The sequence below is a fragment of the Aplysia californica genome, unplaced genomic scaffold (assembly GCF_000002075.1).
Source record: "Aplysia californica isolate F4 #8 unplaced genomic scaffold, AplCal3.0 scaffold00057, whole genome shotgun sequence".
Classification (NCBI taxonomy): Eukaryota; Metazoa; Mollusca; class Gastropoda; order Aplysiida; family Aplysiidae; genus Aplysia; species Aplysia californica.
In genome coordinates, this window is record NW_004797327.1 from 1,235,581 (window position 1) to 1,257,484 (window position 21,904).

Sequence of the window (21,904 nt, forward strand, 5' to 3'; positions counted from 1 at the left end):
TCGGGTAGTTCTTGATCGCTAAAAGAATTCGGGAGACGTGTCTCTTTGACCCTCCCTAATAGTTCATTACAAATGCTGAACAATTGTTTACATGATTTTGAATTTTCCAATTTAGAAACATAGTATTTCTTTTTAGCACATTAAATTACAAATTTCAGCTCTTGCTTCTTTAATCTAAAAATGTGCTTGTGGATGGTGAGCCCTGTTTTAAGCCATTGTCTCTCTTACTTCCTGCATTCGATTTTGGCCGCTTTCACCTCAACCCCAAACCATGGTGCACACGGTCTAGTCGACAGACAACGAGTTACAAGTGGTGCGTGCTTGTCAAGAACTGCCCTAACAGTGGAATTATACAAATCAACACAGACTGTTTTAAAGTTACTTAAAGATTTCAACAAATCCATTTTAAACTTATTAATGTCAATTCCTTTGATGTTCCTTGTAGACACAGAATGTTTTGAAGGCTTGGTTTTAGTCACATCCAACACAAGTAAGATGAAATAATGGTCAGAAAATAGTTTGTCTACAACACAAATTTTTCTAAAAGCGTCCGAATCTTTCTTGATGACGACTCCGTCAAATGTGTGGCCAGAACGATGGATGGGTTCAGTGATGACCTGAACCAAGTTGTGCTGTCTGAATAATTCTGTCAAATGTTTGACTCCAGGTGACGATGGAGAATCAAAGTGGAAATTAAAATCACCAAGCACAACAGGAAAACCTTTCTTGACCGAAAATGACGATAAAAACTTTGCAAATTCTTTTAAGAAAGCAGACTCTGTTGACTTGTTAATCTTGCTGTATGGTGGGCGGTAAATACAAACGACGTTATAAAATTTGGAACCAAGATCCATAGATAAATTCATAGCTTCAAACGTTACGTGGTCACACTTAAGTGCACTAGTTGTTATTTCAAGGCTCAACGAACTTCAGTATATGGCAGCAATGCCTCCCCCTCTTCGACCTTGGCGTGGAAAAGATTTAACGACGTAGGTTGGGGGTACTTAATTAGCGAGTGTTACCTCATCACCACATAGTGTTAACCAAGTTTCGGTGAGAAAAAAGATGTCAATATTTTTCTCTGTGATGATGTCGAAAATATCTTCAGTTTTGTTTCTACACGATTGAACATTCATATAAGCCATCCGTATGTGTTGGCTGTGTTCCTGGAAAATATTGTCTGCATTAATTCTGTATAAGTTGGTGGGACACACTTTTCTGCTCTTGGAATTAGAATAAGAAGAAGAACTCACTTTTCTCTGGGATATTTTGACTTCTGTTTTCCTTTTACCTCCCCTTTTTGACCTTTTAGTTTTTGGTATACGATTTAAGTTGTTTTTTCTAAGTCTCCTCATAACACTTGGAGGTATGAAAACATGGTCCTGGGGTCGAAATGACAACAGTGTGTCTGGAGGGTATGTAATTCTATTGTCCTCTTCAGTGAATACACTGTCTGTGTTAGAGCCACCCTCACCACAGGCTGGGGGGAGGCCATTTGAAAAGAAGTGTTCGCTTGTCAAAACAAATTCGTTGGACATTTTAACAAAGAGACCTGCCCTAAAAATGAGTAAAACAAGAAAACCTACACTGACTCCACTTGTCCACCAACACAGAAAAGTTGAAATAACTCTGGTAATTTTCATCCTTTCAGGAAAATTTTATATCAAATAATTCACAAAATCTTAACACACATGCTGATATAACTTTTGAAAATGTCCAAAAATTAAATTAACAGAATCGAATAATTTCACATTTTTGGGCTCATTTTGCATTATAATTTCAGAATTTTTCTTGCATAAAACGACGCGGATGAAAAAAAAGAGTGGGCCCAATACTTTTTTAAAATGGAAGGGGGGTGGGGGAGGGGGGGGGGACAATTCAAAATGTTGTTATCTTATTGGCTGTTAGCTATGTACAGGTATTACCAGTTTTCATAAGCTCCCTCCTTTAATGGGTCGATTAGTACCCTTAGACACTATCTGTATAAAATTATAATACTTCGTAAATATTTTAATTTCGTGTTTGAAAGAATTATTCTTTTGCCAAAGAAAAGTCGAAGCGACGGAATATATAAGGTGGCGCTTTTATTAAACTAGGCCTACCAAACATTTGTGCTATTCAATTTTTCTATTTTTAATTCTCTTTTTCATGACAATGATACAAAATATGATTGAAAGCATATGCAGTTGTCAATCAACATTCTTTTTTTTCCTTTTGCTGGTAAAAAAAGAATATTTTCACATAATTTATAAGTATAAGTGAATTTTTATTTTTGTCAGTCGACTTTCATCATTTGAGGGAACAAAATATTTGCTGTCATATGATCACTGATCTTGTTTTTATTTACTAACTTTGTTATAATTTATTTCAACATAACATCCCTCGGGATACATTTCTAGCTTTTCTAGAATTCTGACATATTGGCACCTGACACTGAGCAGTACTGTGAAAATCTTTGATGCCCCGAAAACGGGTCATGCTCAAGACCTGTCTACCTTAGACTTAGGAGTAGGTACATGTAACACGTGTTATTACTTTTATTTATATATGTGTGTGTGTGTGTGTGTGTGTGTGTGTGTGTGTGTGTGTGTGTGTGTGTGTGTGTGTGTGTGTATGCGAGTGTGAGGCAGCAAGGTTACTTTACTTTTTACTTTTCCGATCCAGCGGCCATCTGGGTCCTAGCCCTTCGGCCTGTCGGTATGACAAAGAATTTACAGGTTTTCATCAGTTGTGTTTTGTCGCTGTATAAAGTACATGATTTATTACCTATATCTGGGGAGGCAGGTAGGTAGGTGCTATGTAGGTCGCTAAGTGCATGGCAGGAAAAGAGATGGTGTGGTGATACTGTTTCATCCTAGCAGTCACACAACGGGCAGTCAGGTGGGGTATCCTTGCGGATTCTTTAGGTAGGAATTCAATGGGATGTGATGGGAACTGTTGTGTTCGCTGTCAAAAGATAGGCAGCAAGGTTAAATCAGGTGCTCGTCAGAACAATGAAGTTGAAGAAACTGGCATTTTTCTGCCCGTTTGGCAATTTTTATTCTATTTTTGTTTTTTGGTCCAACACCTTTTGACTTTTGTTTATGTCAATTTAAAATCACATTTTTGTGGATTTTACTGAAAAACATTAATTAAAGGCACAAACGATGTATATTTTCAGTTTCCATGTTACTCTTAAGCGTTGGAATTCACCAAACTTTGGAGACCATTTTCTCGCTAGCTTTACCTCTGAAACTGGGCAACCGCACCTCCTTCAATTGCAAACATCTCGATTTTGTATTCATGATAAATAGTTGGGTTTTTTTAAAATCGAAAGCAAGACAAAGGAACAAGTTTTAGGATATCAGTAACTGCACATGCTCAAAACTTGATGAGCACCTGATTCCACGGAGTAGTGACACACATAATAATATATGGATTCATTCTTTTCTGGAGTCGATCTTCGAAAAGACTCGCAAAAGGAAAGGACAACAGCTGTCGGGCGGGACAATTCATAGAAAACGAAAAAGGCTCAACAGCCTACATCACTTGAAAAGATGTCTACCCCTGATACTGATAAGATGATTCTCGAGTGTGTGATTTGGAAGAAGACAGCCTCATTGCCCTTCATTACCACAACATGAAGGATCTGATGATGATGATGTCTTTTGCCCATACAGTGGAGACTTGATCCACAGCAGGGCAGAGACCAAATTGCAAACTTCTCTGCCGTAAGCTGACAAAATATATATTTTTTTCACAGCAGTTTCAAGGTAAAGAGACTTTTTGTCAGTATAACCATTTAAAAAAGGTGTTTTTCGAAAATTTGAATTCTGATTTATTCAAAAACTAGTCACAGTTTTACTTTGGCTATTTTCACACAAGTAAAGTAACTGATCAGGCTCTGGAATTAGCAAATTAAAAAAAATTTGGCGCCAAAAGTGAAAAAAAAGGTGTTAGTCAGCTTACAGAAGTTATGTGTAGACGGCATAAGACTAGGGAGAAGCTAGTCGTGGTCTCCAGATACAATAATAATTATCAAAATCCATTACTACTTTTTTAATCCTCAAATGAAAAGACTTAAGCAGATGGCCCCCACATGGTCGATCTTGTCAAACCTACATCTTTATATTCTTTTACTGCACCAGAAAGCACAAACCTGTACCTTGAGCCTTATTGGAACAGTTCAATACAGGGTATAAAGCCGTCAGCCTCCAGCCTACAAATCTAAACGTTCATGGTGCCAGACCAATGCGTATCTTGTTTGAAAACATGATGTCTTGCAGGGTTGTGGAATCTGGCACTCATCAATTTTTGAGCATATATGGAGTTATTGCTATCAAATTAAAGCTTGCTTTTTTTTCCTGAACTTGGAGAAACAAAATATTGATCTATCTTGCAGAATATATGCAGTTTTAAGAAGACAGGGGTTACCTGTTGTGAGAAATGAAATCAGCAAGAAAATGGTTATCAGATTTGGTGACATCTAAAACTAAAACTGAACATTCATGCTTTTTTTTTTGGCAAGTGTTTTTACTGCGCTTGCAACTGCATAAGGTCATATGAGCGCACAGGACACATTAAACATTTTTCAGTTGGTAGGAAATTTTGAATTTGGCCGAAGCCTACTCTTACTGATTTTGAACCACCAAGGGATCTTTAACGTGTGCAAGTTGCGCACGCGATCTCCGAGATTTTTCACTGTTATCTGAGAAGACTAGGTGTTTGATTTTACCTACCATAAGATCAGGGGTGTAGATGAAAAACAGTAGTGCGAAGGAACCGAGAGTAGCAGTAGAAAGGCTTCAGAAAGAGTCAGGAGCCCAGAGGAGAGGGGCAATTTAGAGGGGCAGAAAGTGGAGACGAAAGCAGACGAAAAAATATAGTTAGTAGAGAGCAGGAAAGGAGGTGAAAGGAGAAAATTTTCTGTCACTGTCCAGATTCAAACCCAGGACCATTGAATGAGAGGCAAACACCATAACGTCTATACGACAAGAGCCCCTCACTACCTTTTTTTTAAATTGCAAAATCCTCAAACTCAAATCATACCACAAGCAGATGGCCCCCACATGGTCGATCTTGCCAAACCTACATCTTTTACTGCACCAAAAGGCACAAACCTATTTGCTGAGCCTTGTTGGAACAGTTCGATAGAGGGTATAAAGCCATCATCCTCCAGCCTACAAATCTAAACTATCATGGTGCCAGACCAATTTATATCTTGTATGAAAATGAAAACATAATGTGAATGTGAAGCAGCGTTGTGGAATCGGGCACTTGTCAATTTTTGGGCACATGGAGTTATTGCTGTCAAATCAAAGCTTGCTTATTTTTCTTGAACTTGGTGAAACAAATATTGATCTATCTTGCAGGATATGCGCAGTTTAAGAAGGCAGGCGTTTCGTTTTGTGACAAATGAAATCAGCGAGAAAATGGTCATCGAAATTTGGTGACTTCTAAAACTAAAGCTGAATACTTAGTCATACTTGCTCTACCATAGCCATAACTTATTTTTGGCATTAAACAACATTCAGTAATATTCACCCTAAGAAAATGTTCCGTAAGAGATGGAGAAGGTTTCTCTTTTATGAAAAGATTTTTTTTTTAAGATCACCCACCAGTCAGAAACTCATTTCTCCATTCTCTAAAATTTGATGAGCACCTGATTCCACTGTAATGACCCAAAAATGGATCATTTCCAGGAATCAATTAATTACAACTGCAGACAATCTTCATCCTTGCAAGAACTGCACCAGCTGCACCCAAAGTGAGAAACGGCTCAATAACAAAGACAAATACAGTACATATAGCAGGCACACAGTGAACGCACACAGTGAACACACACAAAGCGAACAAGCACATAGTGAATACATTTTCAGGTCCTGAATTTATTCCACGTGTACAAATGTAGGCCCTACACATTTAAAACACGTATAGCAAAATTCATACATGATTATGAAAAGATTTATTAGCTTCTCATTAATTTGCATAGACATCAAATTATTACAGCTTTATTGAAATGTACATATAAACTAAATCTCCTTTTATTCTTAATGTACAATATTGATGACTGACCGTCATCTATTGCATCAAGTTCAATCAACTGGAATGATGTGCTGTTCTTAGAATGACCTTTCCTGTGTTTGTTTTCTCTACCCCCAAATTTCCCTTCCCTTTCACATTCCAATAAATCATATAAGGTCAAATCTATCTGACAACAGCTTATAAATTGATTTATCATCTTTACACTGGTGAAAATTCAAATATGAATTCTTTTTAATGCAGGTATGGTTTTTTGTCCGTATTAACACATTTAGGAGGTGAGCTTCCGACCCTGCTTGTCAGGACCAAACCTTAAGTCTACTGTACACTGACAAAAAGCCTTTTTTATTCACAGCAGTTTCCAGATAAAGAGGCTTTTTGTCAGAGTAACCATCTGAATAAGGCGTTCTCTGAAATTGTAATTCTAATTTATCCTGAAACTAGTCACAATTTCACTTCGATTTTTTCACACAAGTACGGTAACTGATCAGGCTTGCCAGGTAGCAAATTAAATAAATTGGTGCCAAAATTGTTTTTAAGGCATTTTGTCAGCTTACACAGCAGAGCTGAAAGGGATGCAAGATCCCAGCAGAAAGACCGAGACACTCCATAATTTTCTTTCCACTCGCGAATCAAACTCAGATTTCCTGCATGCCACAGCCAAGCACCAGCACCCAACCACTACACCACAGATGCCAGTGTGAAATTTCATTGATAGATTAAGCAATTTGGGCACAATGCGTGGCAGGAGTTAGTTAATATATCCAAGTTGTGACCTATCTTTTTAACTCCTGTTCAAGACAGGCCAGGTGGGGACAAGGGTACTCTCTGAATACTATTCGATACTAAACTCATACTCGACAACTATATTAAAAAACTGCAAACATACAGTCAAACCTCGTTGTAACCCTCTCCCCACACCCCCATTATACCGCCAGCCCCGCTTACCGCCGCCAGGTTTTGCCAGTGTACTGTATAAACATATTTGCGCCTTCACACTGCCAACAATCCGAGTTGTACATTATACAGTCCTTAATTTAACTTCTGTAAATTTGCCCCGCCATACCACCAGTGAACTGACCGTCAGGGGTACACGCTGCACACAGTGCACTACACTAGACCTGCCAACCCCTACCAGTAGAGACGGGCGGGAAGAGCTTTTTCTTTCCCGAGCGAGAAGACCAAGAAGCTGACCTACTTCTCGCTGAGGCCGGTCCCGGGAACAAGAAATTCTTCCCATCTCGTGTCTCGAGCAATGCTTCTCGTCTCGAGACCAATTTCTCTTTTCGAGCCGCTCGTTCAGCGAGAAGGCCGGCCGTGGCCGAGATTTCTCTTCTCGCCCCACAGAACGAGCAACTCGTTTAGCGGGAAGACCGGTCGTTGCGGGGATCTAAACTTAGAAACTAGGCTTGCCCTGGTGTGCAGGTGCAGGTGGTGAAGGAAGGTAGGGAGACGACCCAGGCCTAGGCAGGCCCTGATCAACTCCCCACTCGCCTTGTCTCGCCACCCTCTCCCCTCCCTTTCAGTTTCACACACAGGACGGCACGGTGATGGGTGGTACTGTCTGCATTGTTGATGCCGAGGCCATCTGCGTACATAATTAAACAGTGTGGGCGGTCCCCGCTCCGGGCTGTGTGTCGTAGATCTACAGCGGGCGCGTTACTCGGTTCACGTGTTGTGTGCTGTAGATCAACAGCGTGAGCAGGCGACAGGTTAAGGGTTTTCCAGACCCATTTTCAGAATCGACGAGACATCCATTAGGCCGAGTTTTCTCGGCTTGGGAAAAAAATAGGAGTTTCACATATTCCATCGGATTCATTCAAAATGATAAAAATATCAGAGCAGTAAAGATAAAATCAGAGAAGTTGGCAGGTCTGCAACACCCATTGGTTGGTTACTTGATAATCTTTCCCCCACAAGAAAAAGAGAGAGAGAGGGAGAGAGAGAAGACTCTTCTAAGCTCTGAATACATGTGCATGTACATGTATATCACCGTAAAAAAGACATTTCTCAAACACAGACTGCACTGCAGAATCATGTTCCTTTACGTTGGGTAGTCGGGGCTATATGACAGAGGAACCCTGTTGACCCACCAGCCCCGCTGTTCCGCCATCTTTATGTTTACCCAATGGGTGGCGGTATAATGAGGTTTGACTGCACTTGAATGTCTCTTCTTGAAAAACCATCTGTACTCAAATAAGTATAAGGGAACATTGATCATCTATATATAAAAGTATCCGATCAGACCCAAAGCCAGTTGTGTCTGCCACATTGTTGTAGTATAAGTTATTTGTGCCTGTCACAACAGCAAACATTACAAAGATATATTGCAAGAGCACTTCCTTGACAGGTACCAGTAGTAAGTTTTTATCAACACCAGATGTAGAGACACATCAATTGACCATTGCGAAGAGAGATGGAAACTCGTATTCAAACCAGATCATTAAGCTATCCATGTTTGGAAACAGACACTAAGAGGCTTACTTCATTTTCGATGACAAGGCAAACAGTGATAAAGAGAAACTAGCAATAGCTCTACAAAATGCACTCCCCCCAAGCATATCAATTTTACTGGACAAGCAACATTTTTAAAAAAATAGAGAAAAATGAGAAAAGTTCAGGGTAACTGGCCACGTCCTAGTCTCTGGGTAGGTCAGCATACCATGCTTTGTTTATTACTTGCACCCCGCAGCATTTTGATAAGATCCAATTATGTTTAGTCTCCAGTTCTCTCAAAGTAGACTTACTGTTATACTCCTACACAAACATGACACTGACCAGTACAGGTCATGACTTCAAGTGATGGGTATTCTCTCCTTTGGTTTTTGTTTCTTCCACTTTGTTATTGAAATAGAGAGAGAGTGGGAACAGCAACATATTAGAAGCAAGACTTGACGCGACCAGCGTTGCTGCTACGACTGAAGTCCAAAATAATACTGAGCAGTATTCTTCTCTTCACAGCGAAGTATGAGGTCATTTCCAACACGTTACGATACTGGAATCCGCATCAATCTTTTCTTGAAGTTCATGATGGCTCAGACCTGTGAACACAGTAAGGCCATGAGAGGAGAACACAGCTTGAAATGAGATAATAGAACGAAAAGTTTTCAAAGGAATCACATCGGCGCATACTGGCTGGTAAAATTTGCACACCATGAAAGTTGAAAGATTTTAAGCTTACAATTTTGAGACATTTCATTTGCATAACCATTATAAGCCAAAAACATAGATTAAAGCCATTAACAGCATTTTTCAGTTGTGTAATCCCATCAGTCTTAACCCTGTTGATCATGTACTTGGGCAAGTCTATGCCCTTTGATTTCTGAAAAAAAATGACAGAGAGTGGGAAGTTTTTAGTTTTAGTAGGGTTTTACTGCACTCGCAACTGCATAAGGTCATATGAGCGCCAAGGGGAGGATGTCAACAGAGAAGTCCAAACGGGGAATCAGGCTTACTCTGCTCACCTCTTTAGCCTCAATAGCACAAAGTCTGCTTCGACTATCAAGGCACCCAGGAAATAGCAGTTCACAAGAGAGGGACAAACATTAGTAAGGATTAGTAAAGAAAAGGCAGCAGTTCCCTGTTGTAGATCAGGCACAGTTATGAGCATGACATTGATAAATCAGCCCATTTATAATTCTACTGTGCATAAGAATATGTTAATATCCCCCCTTTGGGAATGGCCTCAAGACACTTCAATCAGTAGCACTGCCCTGAGGGGGGGGAGTGGGAAAATAACTGACCAAATTCACATTGCCAGGCAGAAGGATGACAAAGAGGCATTCACAAGATGAAAACAAAACAGAGATTTCTTATAGCATATTTCTCTTGTCTTTACTATAGTGAGAAACAGCTATCCTTGAATCACTAGGCCTATGTGCAGTGTGTGATAAAATAAGGCAAACAATACACTGTCAATGCGTTCTCGTGTCTCTTTCTCCTGTTCCACTAGCTTGAAACACGAACAACTTGATTATTTGCATTACTTGAGCGCTGCTAGTGAAGAATTAGACGATATCTCCATAACTATAGAAATTCTATTCAGTGTAGAGATGGGAGCATTTTGGCCAATCAACAGTTTTCTTACAAAGGCAAAGAAGAAAAAAATAAAAGAGTTCAGTGCCCAAGTCATGGTTTTGATTTGTGTGCTCTCTTTTTCATTAATTTTCTCAAAACTAGAAAAAATTATCAAAGCTTAAAAAAAACCGACTCAGACCCAGGTGGAATGATGCTGATGATGTAATCTATTCAGAAATAAACTGTACCTGTTTCACAACATATCTGGTCAAAGTTATATCGTCCATCCAGCCACTTCAGAATAGGCTGCACCCTGGAGGTGGAGGGCTGGCCGGGAAGGACCACCGGGTACTGGTGCATGCGCCTCATCAACCCTTTCATTACTCCAAATTGCACCAACTTCCTGCATACCGCACCAACAGAAGTTCACAGTTCAATAAATGCAGCATAATGAACTTCACAAAAGAATAGCTAACCTCGCATCTGTAATCATTGGACTGAGTGAAACTTTGTGCTTGGCAAAGGACTAAAATTTCCTCTTATTTTTCTCCATGATCACATGAACAAAACAAAAAATCCCCAAAACACGGAACCTCAAAACCAATTGAATATCTACTCTTGCACTCAGTTAAAAAATAGAAACTTCTTTTACACCTTTCTGAAACACATTCTTTACCCTTTCACTCAAAAGGCTACATCCCACCTTGCTGTATGACAGTGGTGACAAACACCAGTATAGCATGTGATGAAACATTTACAGGAGTGAAAATAGACTCTGTACGAATCCGATGGTGATCTACCTCTTGTTATGAAGGATGTCAACTCCCCTCTTGCAGCAATGGGGAAGTAGATCGTACTAGATCAGACCACACTCTAAACAGTGTTGACACTTTACATTTATCATATAGGTGCAGTGGAACTCTGTTTCAACGAGCTCGGATTCAACGAGAACTCGGATTCAACGAGATGAGATAGATTCCCCGTTTTTTTTCTTCTTTAAAATCAATAAAAATAACCCGGATTCAAAGAGCACTTAAATCAGCGAGCTCGGACTCAACAAAGTCGCTTTCAGGGTGAACAGCCGCCCCAGATGTGGCTTCGCTCTTTTTTCTCCCACAACGAACTTTATCTTTTCCCGGAAACCATCCATTGCACCTGCATCGTGAACCATTATACACTTAGCCGATTGCATGCGACCAACCAGCAGCCCTTTTTCATACCAACACATGCGTTGTTGGCACGCGCACTTGTTTACTCTGGTGTGTGTCGGGGTCGGATGGGCGGCCTGCACACGTGTGGCTGTGTGTGCGTGTCGGGGAGGGGGGGGGGGGGCACTAGCGGTCCGAGCGATGAACGTCGCAGATACAAACACGTCACAGTCTTTTTTTTTCCCCTCGGCAACTGATCATTATTACAATGATTAGTTGGCCTAGTCTTGACATAGATCTACGTAATGAATTGTGCGCTGGTCTATGGAATCAAAAGTTGCCGTATGCTAGGCTCTTCAAAGCAACACAACTTTTTGGTAAACAATCGAGAAGACACAGGTGGGTGCAATTGAACGAATCGGTCTTTTTTAAATTTTTTGCACAGCTCATAATATAATGCAGGCATTTCAGGCACTACTTGTGACTTCTCTTTATACATTACTTGCTCAGTGCCTGTAATTATCTACACAAAACCTCATGTTTGCTATAACGAACACTCGGATTCAACGAGATTTTAGGCCAGGCCCGGCGACCTCATTGAATCCGAGTTCCAGTGTAGTCGACACTCATCTAGTATCAGAGATACAAAAGCTACTTGCATTAGACAAAAAAACAGCATCTAAACCTCAAACTGAGGGGGAAAAAAGAAACAAGTTAGAGATAGAGACAGGGAGACATTCAAAACTTTTTTCTTTCCCACCTCCCTAAGGCCATGTTTTGGTACCGGCGGTGACAGGAAAGTCTCTGTCAGCATTGTACAACAAGAAGAGAAACTTCCAAATTACAACCTTCATCACAGATTAAACTAAGTCAAGTGAGTGGAGAGCCTAGAAACCTCCCCAAACAATTCAAGTACAAGAACGCTGCGTCGGGGGGGGGGGGGGGGTTGAAACCAGGACCACTCACACCATAGTCCAACGTAATACCAACTGAGCTATTGGCATACCCTTACACCTGTGAACAAAACATAGCAAATTCAAATAAAAATCAGCTAGAACAGCTGTTACTCTTGAAAAAAAAGGTCACTAAGACATAAGCTCAAATACCTTTCATCAACTCGTAGGTTATGTGGGTTTGACTGTCTTGTGCAGATGTCTTTCACAGTGGTGCCGGGTGTAAACTGGCAGTAGAGCATGAACACGTCCCTAAACTCTGGAAGGTTACGTTCTGCAGAAGTAGAAGTCATTATATTTATTGGAAGAAGTTCAAATCATTTTGTTTCGTGACTGATTTTACCCTGCGAAAAACCCTTGAGATCTCTTCCGAATATGAGATTCTGCTTTGGTGAACTCAAATGTATTCCTACGTTTGTATATTTGTTGGAATCTGTTACTTTGAACACTAAATGAGAAAAATTTTGAGGACAAATAAAGATTGTATAATCATGGTCAAATGCAAAATTTGCAAGGTAAATGAAACCAAGATTACATGTTTGCAACAAAACATTTTGCAAAACTGTTTCCTGATACAACAGGCAGAAGGGCTAGATCTAGTTCAGTCTTCTAACCTTTCTTACCAAAAGCTCACATGACCTCACATCAGCTTTCTGATTTAGGATTCAATGAGCCATAGTTACAGAACTAAAGCCTTTTTGAAACCTTATATGCTGTTTTTTAAAAATTGAACGTATTCTGTTAACTGAGTTGATGGTAAAGCACAGTGTACTTAAAACAATTTCTGAGTAAGAAAACTTTCTTAACTTTTTCAGAGAGCAAAGAATTTCACAAATTTACACACCCAGCACTGAAGGGCGTTGCCTTAACAGGGCTATTATTCAGTCAAATATTGATGGATTTGTATGTGTGAGCACTCTTGCTATTCGTAATTGGACTAAAGATCACAATAAATGGGTCTTCTTCCCATTCATCTGTGAATGGACATCCCAGTCTCTAGTGCAAAAGGCTGCTCTTCGCCACAGGTCCTCCAGGCCCCCATAGAGTTTTGGGTCTTTCTACCTAGGGTTGAGACAATATTTCCTTCTCAATACGGATGAAAATAGGAAGTAAATGTAGCACAGGATCAGGTGTAGATCTTGGGGTTGACAAAATTGGTACTCCAAAAACATCACTTATGTGGTGAGCCAGTAAAACACAAAATCAGAAATGACACCAAAATGACCAGCCTGTTTCAAATAGTTAACCCTTAAAAATGTTTACAAAACTGTTAAAAGACATCTCTCTGTAATAATAATATCCTCCCGTTCGTTATATTCACAAAAACTTTTCGGCCCACAGGGCAGAAGTGAATAATGACTTGGTGTCTGTGAGAGTACCTGTTTCTGGTCAGAATCATGATCCAAAATAAATTCCATCAACAAAATGCCCATCAATCACAAAATAGGCCAACCAAAGGAACAACTGAAAACAAAAACCTCTGACCAATCCTTTCGACTGTAGCATAAAACCATAAATGTATTAAGGACAATTCAATACAACACAGAAATCCAACACAGTGGGCTATTGACTAGCAGGGACTTTTTCCTTCTAACAACCTGCTGACTAAAAATATCGTAATAGAGAAAGAAATCTTACCCGACTTGGCGACAAACTTAAGGCACTCTTGCTGCAGGTGTGTGTGTTCCATCAACTTGTTGATTTGCCGGGTCACACAATAAACATTTGAATACTGCAAAACAATATATTCGAGTTAAAAATTAGAACATTAACAGGAATGTAGTCATTTAGAGCTAAAAAAGAAAAACAAGGTAGGCAGCCAGAAACAATACAGGGAGAGAAAGAAATAAGATCTTAAAAAATGTACATCATCAAGAAACGAGTGTGAATGCACCATGTCCAAAAGGCTAACTCTCAAGGAACATAAAATATAATCACAAGCCCAGCGCTCTTGCCTTACGACAAAAAAAGGGAAAAAAAACCCCAAAAAACAATAGTATGTCAGTATCTTTCGGGGTTATAAAATTTTAGTAAGAGTTTAAAGACACTTGAAACACAATAAGTTCATACAAGTGCTGAAGTTTAGAGGTGTTTCAAGAGAGTAACAGACACAAAAAAGGAGGAGAGAGATAAGAACTACAGATGTTAGACAGTAAAGAAGGAGGAAACCAGACCAGAGCACTCACCAACCACCTACACTAGAATCTTTTGAATTCAACAACACTAAATGTTTACGTCATTTCATATTATTGACCTTGTAGTACTGACAGGGTTTAAGGAAGTTACTGGGTGGTAATTTAAAACTGCTTGAAACATAGAGACATTAATCAGTCAGGAGTGTAAAACACAACCTCAGCCAATAAGTAAACCATGTAAATTATTCACCCAGGCAAGACAACCTCCACCCCCGCACTTTTTTTTTTCAATCTCTTCCACCCCTCTTACCTTCCTCAAAGAAAATAAAAGTAACAAAAGGAAACAATGTTATATTATTAATTATAAAGATCTAATAATATTATTAAGATTTCAAGAATTCCAAATAATCACACCAATATTCTTTACCTAACAAGAACAAAGTTGGGTACAAATTACCTGAAATATGGGCACCAATTTGAGGAACTTGTAGTACCTTGAGAAGAATAAAACAAAAAGTTTTGAGAAAAAGAACACTTGGGTATCATCACAAACTTACGCCACCCATTATCCATCCACTGCAAAGAGCTGGAAAAAGTCTCAAATGCAGAGTTTCACCAGTGCAGACCATTTTGTTAAGTGAAGACAAATTCCAGCAGATATCTTGCAGCACTGAAAATGTACACTGACTTTCCGTCAGACACAGCCCTATGACAGGCGAATAGGAGTATGGCTCTCAGAAATCTGTGTATTCCATTGATATACATTGTATGTGTGTGTGTGCCTAAAGAAAGGTACAAAAAGTCGGATTTTGACCATGTTGAGTTAAGGTTTGCACCTTATAGAAAATTCAATGCTGAACACAGTAGTATTTGGATTTTTTAGATATCTCAAGCAGTTTTTGAGATATTGAACATTTTGTGAGGTAGGGTATAAAGATCTAATTTTGAGAAAATCAGCTTTTAAGTTTAGGAGACTTATAAACTTGAAAAAAAACCCAATGATTCAATTGTTTCTAATGTATTTTTTTAAAACGCAAAATTCATTTCCAATTTGGCATTCATTTTACATCAATATATCATGATTAGAATTCAATGGTAAAACATAGCGGGGAAGAGAAAACATGCTTCAAGAATAGATTTTAACACCTTCTAAAAGCAGTTTTCTTTATATATTTAAAAAATACCCTAGTCTCAAAATTATTCAAAATAGAATAACATTTAGAAGTCAAATCAATGAAAACCCTTTTAACACATTGTTAAAAAATGGTGTAACTCATTTTTTTAATGGAAACACATTTTGGTCAAAAAAGTGATTTTTGTCATTATCAGCCTTGTAGCTCAAAATCCTCTGTGCCGACTTTTTGTACCTTTCTTTAGGCACCCACACATATATTGATGAGATATCATTAAAAACAGAACTACAACAGTACAACTTCCTCAAACACGTAAAACACAAGTAATGCAGTTTTCACACATACATAGGTAGAGTCGAAGAGCAATTCCCGAAAAGATAATGCCAAATTCGGGTTTAATCGGGACGAGCATCTGGCCATGACCGTTGACATTATTTAATCGAACATTAATTTAGGATGGCGAGCATCTCGCCGAGCAATTAGTTTGAATCATGGCCACTTGCAGAGCCAAGAAACGCAGCGGCCAAGTAGAATTTCACACACCGACAAACTCACCGACCATGCTGACCATGCTGTCGCTGAGTTAGCCAGAGTGCAATGATAATATACTAGCTGGGCCCCCTTTCGATGAAAGGACTGATCGGTGCATTAACATCATCTGAAAGTCATTGGCCTACTATATTTAGAATCTACACTCTACTGGAATGGAGCAATAATTCTTGAGAGATACAAAAAATTAGAACGTCTAGATTTTTACTTTCAAAACAAATTACGCCTCGCGAACATCAAACGAAAGGATCACAGTCGAATTCAGAACCAAGTAAAAATAGAAAACATGAGGCTAGATCTATTCAGGTTGCACACTTAAAATAGAGCTCAGTATTGCGTGACAATGCGCGATAGTATCGAAAGGAAGTACAACTTGAAATACCCAAACCTGGCAGATTTTTTTAAATTACAGAGACAGAAGCGTCGGCCTACAAAAGCGATTGGCGAAATAAAGAAATTTAGCTTTTTGCAGCAAAACTGTCTCAAAACTGAAAAAACAAAGGGCGTCATGATCTGGAGAATATTTTAAAGAATCTTTTGGCAAAAACCGCATGTCGATCGATGCAGCCATTCAAAAGCCTTTTGAATAGCAAAATTCCGCCACCACAAATAGATTATAGATAAAGGGGGTGGAGGGCAAAATGTTTGTGCTCATTCCTTTAACATGGGTCATATGACACTGATGATGGATACTTCATGTATACATAATAATGGTGCCCTTGCTGTTGTGCTGGTGCAAGAAGAGGAGAAGAGAAGGAAGAGGAAGAAGAGGAGAAGAGGAGGAGGGGGAGGACCTGTTGGGTTAGACAATGGCTCATAAGAACTAAAGACAGTTTGAGAGGCAGTCACTGGAACCTAATATCAAGCTGGCTGTCACTCCTCGATACCTGGCAACAGGAAATAGTTGTGTCAACTTTTGCAATTAATGCTTCAGTAACTCAGACTCCCAGTGCAAGATTTTTACACGGCGAGCAATAATTTAACTCGGCCACCATTCAGATCTCGTCGGAGTGTCACTGTCACTTGGCAACGTATGCAACTTTGCACGCCGAGCTATTTCTGACACTCCCCGAGTTTTCCCCGAGCGAGTTATTGACTCGGCAATTCATTTTTCGCTCTGCAAAAATTTTAAGCATGTTTGAAAATTTCAGCAAGCTTCCCGTGTAATAATTTCACACGGCGAGAATGAAATATCACTTGGGGAGGGAGGCCAATTGCTCGGCGAAATGTATCCAGAGTAGCCCCGACCTGCTGGACTTAGAAATTTTGTCTTACTTGGCTTCGTTACTCCTGTAAGTGTGAACACTGTTAAAATCTTAATTTCTGAGGATTTTATTCTAATACCATTTAAAATAGAGTCGAACCTGCTCTGACAGCCATCTGCCCAAGACACTTCCCACTTCCCCCTTTGGTTGGGGGTTGGTGAGTGCTCTGGTGTGGTTTGCTCCTTCTTTCCTATCTAACAACCATAGTCCTTGCCAAAAACAACCACTTTTCTCATGACAATGGATGGCTGTCTTAGACAATTTTTTTCTTTATTCCTTTTAAATCATAAGGAAAAAAATGTCTAACTTGCAGACACCTATAAATGATAAATCAAGTTATTATCTGAAAAGCTGAGCCCGTTAATGGAAACTAATTTTCATGCAAACCACCACATATATGGCGTCAAACAAAAAGGAACTTTCTTCACAGTCCCAGGGAAAGCCATAGCACATAACAATATTCTTAATATTAGATTTCACTCTCTCAGCAGCTTGATCTTTGAAATTTTTTTATGCTGTTTTTTTAAAACATGTCCTTTCCAATCCCCCCTGCCCTTTGAAGAGTTATTACACTTAACAGAATGCTCTGATTGTACCCAAACAAGGTGCAATATGGGGGGAGGGGGGGGGAGGGGGAGGGAGGGAAGAGGTAGGAGGGGAGAGAGAAAAAGGGAGAGAGACAGAGAAAGAGAGAGAGACAGAGAAAGAGAGAGAGAAAGAGAGAGAGAGAGAGAAGAGAGAGAAAATAACTATCCATGTTACCATGTCGTAAACTTTCTCTTTTGAAAACAAAATAAACATAGCCCTACAAAATCTTGTTCGCCTACGCCTACAAGGAAATACATATATATTGTCACTGCAGGATTATAAACGCTTACCTTAGTTTCTGTCAATCTTACAGGAGAGTGGAAAAAACTAAAAAAAGCAAGGCTGTTATACACATTTTAGCTGTCTCGAATCCAAGATTGTAACAACCATTTGGATAGGTTAATCTGGCTGAAAGCTATTTTTGAAGATGTGTTGTGTGATGTCAGTCAGTACTTCAGGGAAAAAAACAACAAAGACCGCATTTTTGGAGTTAGCCGTTTAGAATCCTACAGGGATGATATATGTGTCTCGACGTGGTGGAATCAGGCACCCATCAATTAATAATAATTATTATTTTTAGGCATTCGGAGTTATTGGTATCTTCTTAAAGCTTGTCCATTTGACTTGCTTTGAATTTTTAATATACTCATAAAAAGTTGAGATGTTTGTTGTTGAAAGAGGTGAGATTCGTCTCATTTCAGAGGTAAAATTAGCGAGAAAATGGCTGCTAAATTTTGATGATTTCCATAGGTTAAAAGTCCTTGGTAATAGCAAATTTACATTTTTTGTGATTTTAATCAACTTTTTCCAGTAAAAGCCACACAGATATAAATGAGGACATAAAAGGGATTGCACGTAAAAAAAAATTATGTGAAAATTGCTTAAATGCCGGAAAAATGCTGTCATCTTCAATTTTGTTATTTTGACGAGCGCCGGATTTCACCACGATAGTGTATACTCATCCTCACAGCAGATTCTGAAGATTAGCTTTGACTAGGTTCAACTCCACATCCGCCTCAGCAGCAATTTTCATGACATGAGACATTCCATCAATGTAATGCAGCATCTGGAGAAAACAGAAACATCATGATAGAGCAAAATTCCAGAATTCTTTGCCTTTTTTTTTTTCTCTGTTTTACAAGACCTGAAGGCAATTATGCCCTTATTTTGGTCAATCATCCCTAAAAGATTAAAGGTTTTCACTTCCTCCAATTATTTCCCTAGTCTATTTCAATGCCACACAGCACACTAGGCATAGATGGGCCACTTTCAAAAAGGAGCACCAGCCTCAAAGGTCAGGGAACAGATGAACAAAGAGGGAAAGAAAGAAGGAATTCGTAGATGTTTATGCCTTAATCTACACAAATTACATCAAATTAGGAGATGAGCTGCTTTAATTCTGTGCATCAGGAGCAATTGGGGCTGAGGGTGATATATCTCCTGCAGACAGATACACTTGATAAAAAAACTTCCTCATATAAATATTTTATAAGGGAATTCAAATCAAATCTTATTTCTTCTGTGTGCAACGGCAAAGCCCCTGGATATAAAGTAGAATGTAAATCAGAAAAGATAACATATTACCCTGCAAGCAACACTTGTTAGAGATATTTTGGATTTTTATTTTTTCCCTTGCCCATTTTTATCAAATTGACGCCATATGATTAGGACAAAAAAGTGCACATGATAGTGTTAGGTACTTCATACAAAATAGTGTAACACATTAGCCGTAGTTATAATGATTTGTTAAAACTGTAGTCAACCAGCTGAGACCAAAGATGACTTTGACACTTTGCGGTTACTTGCTGCAATAATGCAACAGAGAAAATAATCTATTTCGGTCACTTAACGTAGTTCTGCGACAGGCCCGAGAAGTAAGTTGCAGTCACTCTCCTGGCTGGGTGACCAGATGGGGTATTTTGTACTGCTTGCGGGCTGTGTGACAGCAAAGTGTTAATTTATGAAGGTGGTAGTGATTGAACTTGTCAGAGATGTTAATTTGTATAAACCTAGTATGCTGTTAAAATGTGATTAACGATAATTCTTTTTAACGTCCCCATCGACACAACATAGGTCAAGAAGAAGGTGGGCTGCTCTGACCCTACCTATGAGAGCTAAACCAGACTGACAAGGATACGGTATCCATGCAAACAGAAGATTTTTAAAACATTAATTCCATCAATCGGGGATCGAACTAATGCCTCCAGCATGAAACAGCAAAGAACCTAACCATCCAGCAATAAATTTAATGTAAATAAGAAAAAAAAAACCCATCACAGCGTTGTTAATTCTTTTGATACCCTCTTCTCTTCATATCCATTCAGTGCTGGGGAAAAAGACAAACAGGAAGACCATATGGACAGTACAGTAATAAAACCCTCCAACCCCATGCACACTAATATATACTGGGTGATTAAAAAAGAATGAAACAATTTCATAATGCAATAGAAAACTCAAGCTAAGTCACACGTACTGTACTCACAATCAACTTTTATTTCCTGTTTTACAAGTATTCAATGTGACCAATACCAATTGGTTCTCTCTTTTTGATTAAAACATTAGATAACTCCTCATTCAAATGGTCCCTGATTCATTCCATAAGGATGCTTGAGAACTGAAGCAATGCCTCATAAAATCGGTTCTTTGAACCATCTTGTACTTTGTCCAAAACTTTAAAAATGGAGACGCTATTTCAATCTGACCTGCTGGGTGGTGAGGTCCCACTGGTGTCTCATAACTACGTCCTTGGGCACAGTGAGGATGGGCACATCGTGGTCCCCTACAGCAATAGGCTCATGGATGGTAGTCGCAAGCTTTAAATGAACTGTGCAAGACTCAGCTGAGGAAACAATTCACGTTCAAATGACATGCACAATCTTTCGATTACAAAACAACTGAGAAAATAATATTTCAAAATGAGAAGAACTGACCCAGGCCCCGATTTCTATTCTGCTTTACAAAATAAGATGATGTAGTAGGCGAAGGTGATGATGATCATTGTCACAGACATTTCTAAGACAATAAGGAAGACAATGATAAAGACTATAAAATCACGGCTTTTTCAACAATCATCATGACAATGACAATGATGATAAAACTATACTATAGACAAATTGAAGCAACATTTCTTCACTCTTCAGTTCTGGATCACCACTTAAGTGGCAGCTTTGGTTTTCTGCTTTAGTGGATTACCATTTACGTGGCGTTTAGGGGTACCAATTTTGCACACTCCATGATCTACACCTGATCCTGTGCTACATTTACTACCTACTTTCACCCATATTGTGAACCTCGGTCCAATTTCAAATAGTTTCAGTGCTCATGCAAACAAATCCATCAGTATTTGACTGAATTACAGCCGTTTTAAGGTATCACCCTTCGTCGACTCAAATTGGGTATGTAAAATTGTGGAATCCCTTGCGCATTGAGAGTTAATAAAGAAGTGCAAAGCAACTTTTCTCTGACTTAAACTTCAAAGCCTAAAATATGGAGTACATTATTTTACAACGGAGTGTCTACGTTCACGGTAACCGGGCACGTAGTCTCAGTATCTACGTACACGGTAACCGGGTTCTTAGTTTCAGGGGCCCCTTGAGCTAGGTGCATGGTAAATGCTTCGCTCCCTTCATGACCTTGACTTCTTTCGCTTTTGTTACCCAGAATTCTCCAATGATGGCCTGATTACTGCAACAATTATGACATAGGCCTAAAAATAATCTATTAGTTGTTCTTCCATAGCTTTAAAAGAAAGTTTTGTCCAAGTTCTGGTTGGTTACTAGGGCCCATCATCAAGACCTGTCAGTGAAACATTCAAACGCTCGTGTTAACATCACGTCACATGACATCCTACATGTGAGTAGGCCTAGCGCATGTGTCGCGGACCATCGGTTGTCAAGTTCAACAAAAATCATTCACACTGGTGGCATTGGTCGAGGTGTTTTTCGGGACGTAACCAGTGTGGGCAACCGAGGGGAGGGGGAGGGGGTATTTTTTTGACACTTGGGCTTAAAGTGAGTGTCTTGATACATGTACTAATTGAGGACAAAGGAATAAGAAAAAAAATAAATGAAAAACTTTAGCACGTTTTTTTTTTGG

General features: G+C 39.3%; 1 protein-coding gene across 1 annotated transcript in view; it reads right to left on the reverse strand.

Annotated features, from left to right (window-relative positions):
* Positions 1-5,840: 5,840 nt before the first annotated feature.
* LOC101857704 (GATOR complex protein NPRL2) overlaps positions 5,841-21,904 on the reverse strand; it is a gene marked incomplete in the record, with an annotated part of 29,324 nt that continues 13,260 nt past the window's right edge. Inside the window, 7 exon segments of the mRNA XM_013079606.2 lie at positions 5,841-9,062; positions 10,287-10,441; positions 12,293-12,413; positions 13,778-13,871; positions 14,732-14,768; positions 18,778-18,875; positions 20,512-20,648. Of these exon segments, the coding sequence (XP_012935060.1) occupies positions 8,995-9,062; positions 10,287-10,441; positions 12,293-12,413; positions 13,778-13,871; positions 14,732-14,768; positions 18,778-18,875; positions 20,512-20,648 (710 nt within the window).